The sequence below is a fragment of the Lathamus discolor genome, chromosome 3 (assembly GCF_037157495.1).
Source record: "Lathamus discolor isolate bLatDis1 chromosome 3, bLatDis1.hap1, whole genome shotgun sequence".
Classification (NCBI taxonomy): Eukaryota; Metazoa; Chordata; class Aves; order Psittaciformes; family Psittacidae; genus Lathamus; species Lathamus discolor.
Genome location: NC_088886.1, coordinates 97,721,890 through 97,731,693, shown reverse-complemented (window position 1 = coordinate 97,731,693; position 9,804 = coordinate 97,721,890). Strand labels below are relative to the sequence as shown.

The 9,804-nt window shown below is 38.7% G+C and overlaps 1 protein-coding gene across 1 annotated transcript in view; it reads left to right on the top strand.

Annotated features, from left to right (window-relative positions):
• The first annotated feature begins 473 nt into the window (after window positions 1–473).
• RASGEF1A (RasGEF domain family member 1A) overlaps window positions 474–9,804 on the top strand; it is a 52,601-nt gene continuing 43,270 nt past the window's right edge. Inside the window, exon 1 of the mRNA XM_065670749.1 lies at window positions 474–602. Coding sequence (XP_065526821.1) covers window positions 585–602 — 18 coding nt within the window. The 5' untranslated portion in view covers window positions 474–584. The remainder of the gene's footprint in view (window positions 603–9,804) is intronic.

The following is a 9,804-nucleotide window of genomic DNA, read 5'->3' as shown; positions in this document are numbered from 1 at the left end:
TGGAAGACGTTATAAAGAGTTTCCAGGTAGCTTTGTAGGATTTTGTTTTTTTCCCAAAAAGATAATCAAATTAAGACATTTCAGAGATGGTACTTTAAAATCATCCCAAAAATGCCACAGAACTTTGGAGAAATTTTAGCAGCAATGGTATAAGAAAGCAGCCAGTCAGAAATGCTTGCCCAAAACCTACTTGTTTTTCTATGCAACATCTGTACACGCATCTTAACTAGCATGTCAATTCCCATAACTCTATACATAGAGAAAACAGCAAAACAGCCTTGGTTGCGCTATAGCTCAAGAAGGAAAGGAATGGAAGTTCCCTGTCACTACCCAGCAGCCCAGCACATGACACCTACACAGTGGAAAGCTGAGACTTGAATTTCCTGTCATGTGCTACCTTCTGTAGTACTTTCAGTTTTTCTGGGGTATAATTGTAATGGAAAACACAGGGCTCACCACAGTCCCCAGCACGCTTTGCCTGCACATAGACGCAAAAGAGAAGCGCTGAAGCAGCTCTTTGCTGCCGTGGCAGCACAAAGCAAGGACAGACTCCAGTGTGCCAAGTGCCCCAGCTGTGAGACTACATGGTTCTTAAGACACCGGTAAGTTTTATACAATGCTGTGCTCTATACTATATATTTCCATGTGCTCCTGGTGATTTAGGAGGCATATACACCTCTGAGCAAACTACAGTGAGAGCATCTCTATGCTAAGTATTGCTACTGCAGTGATGGCAGAGTTCAACCACTGAGAAATATCTAGCTGTACATGATTTAGTCAATGTCATTCAGTACTATGTTACAGAGAAAGCACATTTAAAATGGTAATGCAGTTTATAAATTCACTGGTTCTTGTGTGTACTGTGTCATACCTAATTGTATGTAACTAATTGATACCATCCATAAGGAAGATTATGTGGTGATGGCTTTATACAATGCTGTAGTGGAAAAATGGAATAAGAGGTTGACATTTCACATTATTATGGTACCTGATAATTTTTTTTTTCCCCGCTTGAGTGGAAAACTAGAAAAGACAGAAACATCAACTTAAATGAAGTGAGATGGTTTCAGTATTGTGCAGGCAGGTTTAAAGTGGTACAGTACACTGAGAAAACCTAAACACAAATTCAAAGTTAGCTTTCCAGAGATGTTTGAATTTGCTTTTTGGGGTCAGCGCATCCTAAACTCAGGTGGTAGTCCTCAGGACATCAATAATGAAGTTTCAAAGGCAGTCAAAGATTGGCATTTTGTCTCACAGATTTCCTTCTCAGACACTTTTTTTCCAAGTTAACCAATTAAACAAACTGAAAGCAATAACAACACTGAAATTCCAAGAGTAAAAGGGCATTTGAACTGCAATAAAATATGTCTTCTGCTAGCTTATGCAACATAAAGTATTTTCAGTAACATAAAAAAAAAAGCATATTTGGTATATTAAAAATAATTAGGAAGTGCAAGTTCTTGTTTTCAGACTCATGGGATTTAACATCTTCAGAAAATGTGGTTCAGGAGTGTTTTTAGTGTAACTTCTGCTGGATCAGAGTTGGTATCCTGGTACTTCACAGGTGAATGAGTGTTTCTGCTGCAGCTAATTAAATCCAGTCCTACACTGAGTTTCTTAGTCTGGTGAATTTAAGCTTTAAGTGGATTGGTGGGGACCTGATGCACATAAGCTGTGCAATCCCTTGAGAAACGATTCTCAAATTAACTAATAAGATATTGCACTGCTTACATCTTATTAGAAAGAAACACTGAGCAGCAATAGCACATAGCTACTATGCTTGGGATTTAAAAGCTGGATTTAGCTGTCATGTCCATAATTTTAATGCATTGGTTATGTAAAGGAGTGAGAGGAGGGTTTAGTTTCATACTAAGGAAAATAAAAAGGCTCTATGGGATGTAATTGCAGGATTAGTAAAAAATATAAGGCAGCTTTGCACCACTATTTGCATGTCAAGGCAATTTATGGAAATCCTCATACAGAAAACTTCAGTAATTGAAAATGAGATCCAAAACCAGCTTGCTCTGAAAGGACAAGCAACATAATTTTTCATGTTAAAATGTAATGTGTAGGTAATTAACTGGTAAATTTTCACAAGAGACTTTAAAGGTCACCTCCCCATGGAAAAGGAATAAGATATGACAGCTCCTTGAACAATATTGATAGTTTAGGTAGTAGTACCTGCAAGTTTCCAGATATCCAAATGACAGTCTACATGTTCAAAGGATTTCTATGCATAAGAACATTTTGACAGTATTTACTATTCATCCTGAGGTGTAAAGTTAAGGGTAAAGGGCCAGAGGAAGCAAATGCTTTGAGAATAACCTAGCAGAGATAGCACAGGTAGCATCACAGTACACAGATAACACTTAAGCACACAGAAACTGTAAAAACAGACAAGTTGATCAGAGAAACTACAATATTTAGGATTCAGGACAGAAATTGTCAAAGCCAATAATGATATATACAATCCTGAACACAGAAAATGAGGATATCATAAAAATAATCATTAGCAAAGCTGCCACCTCAAAACTAGAATGGCACAAAAATTTGAGTTTGTGCACCAGAATGTATCAGTAAAGACTACCAAGTTAGCAGCTAAATTTAGGATAAAGAAGCACTAAGGAAGCAAAATACAGGATGAAAGAATTAAGTGTTATTGACTGTAGTCTCAAAGATATGCCGTGTACTGGTGGAACAAGTGATCTAGCTCTACATGATTGCAAAAAGGGGCCATTCAAAATTAAATGTAAAACACTACAGAGGACTGAAGTGAAAGTGCTTTACTTCGAATACTTATAAAGCCAGTGACTACTGCCTTCTAATTTGTGAAACCAATTCCAGAACTTTCCCACTGAAACAGAAAAAGTTACCTTTCTTAATATATATGACATGTTAGAGGAGCTGAAAATTTAATGAATGCATAAACAGCTCACTTGAAAATGAAGGTTATTAAAATAAGTATTTGATGTCTGACATACAAAGTTTCAACTTTTAGCTGTGATGCTCATGAAGGTAGATTACCTTCTGTCACACAGCTATCCTTGCAGAAGTCCTTGCACATCTATTCTCCTGTCCTAAAGAGACACATATCAACCTTGCTGTCACATCCCATTAGGAGCAGAGCTGATAAAATGTACTGGGATTCCAAGACGACATAGCTTCTTTCATTATGTTTGTCACAATATTGATTAGATTAGGTCTGAAGTCCTCCTTTGGCCTCTTACTGACCCATCACATCTCCTGGGAAATTCTACAGAGTAGGAAACAAAACTGAAAATGACTGGAACAATAGAGATGTTCAAGATGGTTATAGCTCATGGAACTAGCATAGATGTGACAAGCAATGATTTTTACTAACTACGCATTCTAATCCATTAATCCCAAACTTGACAAGTAAATATTACATCATCTTCTTCACAGTAGATTTTCACACAGCCTTTGGGAGTTCAATAGCACTAAAATAGCACATCAAATATTTTTATTTCTTTCAATGGATTACATAACAACATGGTCAATGTGCTGCCTTGTTCATTTCACCCACCAAAAATTTAAGGAGTAAATAAAGAGCAGTTAGATTTGCTCTCTGTGGAGCCTTGTATCAATTGGCTTCTTCAGTATGTCTATTTTTAGATATTACACACATGCAGGATAGCTGATGATGCTTTAATTCAGAGAACTATGCAACTGAGCCATATGGCATTCAGCTAATTGTAGCAGTCAATAGCTAAAGACCCCTGCACCTGTTCTTACGATTTCAGTAGGCTTTACTTACTGGCATTAAACACTTCTAATATAATACATGTCCTTCATTGATGTAGCCTTTGTATATGACAGATTTGGCAGTTCTGAAGGCACAAAGGACGACTCTGAATTGCAAAACCTACTTTTTGATTTAGACGTGATGGAGGCTACAGGTTTGGTAGTTTTTTTCCTTTTTAAGTATAAGGTCATTTTTTCCCTCTTTCACACATGGGCTACTTTACAAATACCATCAGTAGGCACATCTGAACTACAAGGAGTCTGAGCAATAACTTCAGTAAATGTCACTCCTTTTCCCTACACCTTTACCTCCCACATATAACACCTACTCCTCTGACAGCACCAAAACTGTGGTTTGATTTTTCCTTTCTTGCAAGTGTTCCCTCCCCCTCCTTATCTTCACACGGCTTTGCAAAATATGACAGCTAAGCAATTAACATCTTATAAGGAAAATAAACATTCTTATTTGCATTAGAGAAATTGTAGTACATCTGTCACAATCAGTAACACCACTCGAGACAAGATGATACACACTATGATAGCCTGGGAACTACAAGCTCACAAGAAACATGAGCTTCCAAATTTGCTTCTTGTATGCTTCAAAGGATAAAACAACATGAAACAGAACAAGAAATGTGTGTTTCATTCCAGTTTTGCATAACAGAGCATTGCATCTAGATCCCTTATTCATTTTATGTTCATCGGAATAGAAAAAACGTATGAAGAGAGGGGAAAAAAAAACTGATATTGTCTTCTACATAAACTGTTATTACCTATCCGCACCTATGAAAACACAAGATCCAGGCTGCTACTTTGATCCTTTTCACAACTGCTAAACTTTGTTCAAAATTAAGTCCAAGAAATCCTCTCATCCTGTTCTTAAACTGGTCATGATTCTTTTTCACACAGAAAGAGAGTTTCTCTTAATATAATCCTAGCTTTTTTAAAAATAGAAACTTTTTGTATATTACTGAAAGATTTGACAGGGTAATTAATGTTCCATAGAAAAAGACTTTAATAATGAAGGGGGAGTAAGGAAAGAACAATAATTAATTATGGATTAGTTTCATTAAACTTGCCTTAAATATGTTCTAGGATACTTAAATTGAAAAAGATTCATCTATCTATAGCCATAAAGATTAGTCCAAGCTCCAAAAAATTCAATGTATCTTCATGCTTTGCAGAATCTTGCCTGGGGGTTACTACTGTGCAGACTTCAATTCAGATTCAATAACAGCTTTTATATCCAAAAACTACGGTTTATACCTTGAGAATGTTAAAGAACCAAACATCTGAGGATTGTGTGGGAACAGTAAATTGATTTTTTTATGCTTTAAGTGCTGAAAATCTGGGGGGGGGGGGGGGGGGGGGGGGGGAGGAGGAGGAGGAGTTCAGCCACAACTGGAAGATTTTTCCTTGGAAGGGTACAGGTTGTCTCCATAAGAAGACCATTTAGAAAATCCTTCCCTAAATTATTAAACAATATTCTCTAATTCTGTTAGAGTTATGCCCTCGCTCACTCCATTAAAAAAATGCAGTACAACAGCTGCACCCCTCACACTTTAGAAAATAAGAAAATCCTGAGCACAGACTGAAAGAAAAAGGTAGCCATTCCTCGATATCATAATATACGATTAAAACCAATGTAAATATTTTTGCTGCACACAGATATTTTTGTTTTAAACACAGCCATTTATTTTTGCCCAGAACATACCACACAAATCTCAGAGGACATTTGTCTTGTAACCCTTTATTCATATTGGCATGGAAAATGTCTTTCCTTCTTATAAGAAAGTCATATGCAGTACGCATCTGTGGAAAAAACTTCTGACAACTTTCAATTTACTGTAATGCTTTAAGGTCAAAGATTACTGTAGACCATACTTAGCCTTGTCCACTTCTTCCTTCCTATCTCTTCATCCTCTTTTCTTCATTCCCTCCTTACACATACTACTTTCCCAGCTCATCTGTGTCTCCTGCTGTTCCCCCAAGCGTGTACCTGCTCTCTGCCTTGTTCCCTTCTCCATACTAACCCTGTCATGTGGCCCAGCTGTCTTCTGTAGCATTCTAAAGTACATTCCTCTCCTGTCAGTTGTTGGCCCCTTCATTACCACTTCTGGGTTTGGATACCAGGAACAGAATTTATTCTCATTCCCTGCTTCCCTTCATCCCACATCATCTTCTGGCCTAGATGAGCTAGACTTGCATGCACAAGCCTTTACAATCTTCAGCTCTGTCACCTAGAAGTCTGTAGTGTAGAAAGAAGCAGCATTAGCTGAAGGCTGTAAGTTCTTGTACTGTGCAGACCACAGACTGCAAAAGAAATAGACTTGACATGGCTGGTTTTGCTTGATGGTTTCTAATTTCTCTTTCCACTACAAGAACAGAAAACTAAGACATCCTTAAGTATGCTACTTTGCAAACTTTAGGAGGCCACAAAAAGACGATGGAGATGCAAAATGCAATGTCATACTTTTGGACTATGCACAGCTTGCTTGTGCTGTGGTGTTTTTCTCTCCCTGGTGACTGTTTCAGTCAGAGAGTCTAAGGTATAAGCAAGCATGTACCCTGCCCATACTCCCTTCTCACTTGCAGAGAAAGAGCTTGCAAGTCAAGCTTGAGAAGTACTATAGAGCATGTAAAAACAAGTGTACAGGAACCCACTTGTTTGAAATTGCTGACATTTTGGAGAATGAAAGAAGCTTAAAATCTCCAGGGCTCCACCCTCAGAGGCAAAAAAAAAAAAAAAAAATCCCCTAAAAAGAAAAGAAATGTATGAAAATCTGCCTATCTCTGTATTTAGAAGTTCATATATTTAAGTCCCTGGAGGAAGTAAATGGGTTAGGAAACTGACAGTGAAAAACAACTGATTGAAAATAAGTCTGATTTTCTGATATAAGTTTTAACCCTGTTTTTAAAATGAGAAACAGATCTTAAAATGAAATAATCTGCAAAAGCAATACCAAATCAATTTAGCCACCAAAGGGCAAGAAGTTAGGAAAATATAGGCTAGGAATAGTCTGTCCAAAGCTTCATTTGCTTTCAGGGACTGGGCATGTTTATCATCAGTGACAGATATCCTGTTACAGTTTTTGCCACCAAGCAATAACGGAAAAGAAAATTACTACTTTTTTTCTTTTTTTTTTCCTTTTTTTTATGCAAGTAATAGACTGTCTTACAGAACAGATTAACTGTATCCTAACACTGGTACTGTATGTCTCTCAGTAATACACACACTAAATTTTCGAGAATATACTAAAATAGCCATAAGACATAAAGGATAACATTATGTATCTCATATGCTGATGATGCCTGCAGAGGTAAAGCTGAATAACATCTATCACTAGCTTTGATAATGATTTGAAATTAGAAGAGTAAGCCTGCACTACTTGTAGAGAAGGAAGATGGGCAAGTTAGGACAACAAAGCAACAGGTGAATGTTTTGCTACCCTGAGGTGGGGTATGTCTTGACTTGGGTTATCTTTGCAGTGTGCCCAGGACACCGGGAGATGCAAAGACTATGGGCAAATTAAAGCAATTTCCAGGTTTCTCTGACTTGAACTATGGGCATCCATATGTGTTTCAGAACCACAAAACAGACAGCAGTACTGAATGCTTCCCAATTATAGCCAGAGTCTAGTTTGGACACATTATATATATTACCTTCTCCCACATCTTTGGACCTTACTTTTGCCACAGAAAACAGTGTTTGCATATTTAAATGAGAGAAGGAACTGGTATCCCTTATATTTTACATTTCTAAGGGGTCTTAAGGGAGAAGTGAGGATGCACAGTAAATAGCTGAAATTTAGAGAATTGACTGTAAGCAACTAAAAGCTTTGCTTCTCGCAAAACTATACTCAGTGTGATTAATGGTTCAGGAATTATATTGAAGTGCAATAGCTTTCCCTGTAGATGGGTGATATCCAGGAGAAAAGAGTCACTGAATGAGAACATTAAATTTGATTTGTGTATTCTAAAGAGATAAATAATAATTTCTTAATTTAGATAGATCTCTCTACAAAAGCAGCATCTTCCCATTTTGACCAAAAATTCAGCAAAGAAAAGTAAATAAAGAAGTCAGGCTGTCTAAGAGCATGAAAGAAAGGGAGAATCTGCATGAAGCAGTCCTCTCGTGTAATTAATAACAACAAATTGATGGGCATTACATCTGCTTAGTGCTTTCCAATATTGTGACTCAGAATTGCACTGTAAAAGCTGTACACTCTGCTAACAGCTCCTCTCTTAAAGACTTTTGTGCTGAAGGAAACTTGTCAATGGACTGAGTAAAGAAGGATTTAGAGTTTCAGTTATGGTTGAGCAAAAGATAACATCTCGAACTTTGGGGGTTGAAGAGTTCAGCCTAACTACTTCATACTTTCTCACCATTCAGACCAATCAACAATCATCAGACATTTGATGACTGACCTTAATTTTTAGAGAACAGATTCTAGCAGGCTACTGACTTGTTAAAGAATCCAGGGAAATCCATAAAAAATGAAGGTTAAATGCAGAATACACACATGCGTGGATGAAAACCAGCACAAAAGCAGTGCTCCAGGCAGAGGTGCCCTTACCAGGCTCTCCCCCTTGCTGGTGGCTTGGTAAAGCTTGTTCGGATGACAGCAAGCTCATATTTCACCCTAAGTTTAGCAATACTGTCCCTACCATAGCCACTGATTAATGCACTGACCCTTGACTCATTAACCTCAGAAGTAACAAATCAAAAGGCAAAGGCTCTCAGCCCCAGATTTTAAATTGGTTTAAGGATGGACCTTCCTGTGCGGCAATGGTGGGACTTGCGGAGCTGTCCGTGAATAAACACAGGCCTTTTTTACCCCCCTCCTTAGCCTTTTCTGAAATTTAGTAGCAATAGAAAAATAAATAGGTAACTGTTCCAACACAGCCTTAAATAATTCAACGGATCAGATTCTTTGCCTACCTGAAAATCCAGAGCAGCCCATGCAACAGTAAACAAACTTTTACCCAATTCTAAAATAATAAGAATAGAGAAGACAGATGCCAGTAAGATTTAATCTAGTTTCTATTGGGCAGAATTTAAAAGAGCCTGGATGCCTCTCTCAGGCAACTGAAATAGGAATGCAAGCTCTAAATAAACTTCTTCCAGGCACAGCTGCAGGGAGCAGTTCACAGTTTAGCAGACACTGAAATGTGCCATTTGCTGTGGGCACAGTGCAGTTTTAACCACTGCAAGGAGCTTCAGCTATGCCTAGGAGTTTTGGCAAGCCCAACTGGAAAAACCCTGAAAAACAGGCAGGTCATTGCACCATAACGGGCTTGAGCATTCCATGTCCTTGCAGAGGCGGGAAGCCAAGCAAGGCTACAAAATGGAAGTCAAATGTTCACATGACACTGGGGGCTTCGGAAAAAGGAGGAGGCAACTGGTGGAAGGTTGAGCCCACCCATGCCTTCCTTCTAGCTCCATGATTCACCTAGTATGTGACCCAGGTCAGCTACTTACACTTCTGCCTTCTTCAGTTTCCCCACACACTACACATTGAGGCTAGGGACTGCACTCAGGATACCTGGTTTGCTGCATCTTGCTATCTGGTTTTGGCACAGCTGCATAAAGGGGCCCCTAGGCAGTCCTGCAGCACACATGCACACACAGATCAGTTGGTGATAGGTGTGTTGTGAGAATTAACCTGGAGTTTCAGCGGCTTGCATGAAGTACAAGGGAATACTAGCTACATTTCAAAGCAATGCTAGCACCAAGCAGTGAGAGGAGCTTTATGCTTTAAATGCTTTGCTTTCCTAATTTTTCAAAGGGCAGAGAGTAGAAAGTGATGCTGCAAGGCTGCACATCAGGCTGTGAAGCACTGTGGCATGAGGCTCTGTGGAAGTGTGAGCTCCCCAGGCAGGCCAGACGAGCACAGCAGCCACCCCAGGAGCCTGGTTATAGGAGTACTGGAGTTCACAGCCAGAGCACAGTGCTGGCAAGCAGCAGCTCTCCTTGCCATCATTTCAAATCAGAGAAGGAAGAACTGCTTCTAGTATAAAAACAAGCCTGGAGAGCAGAAC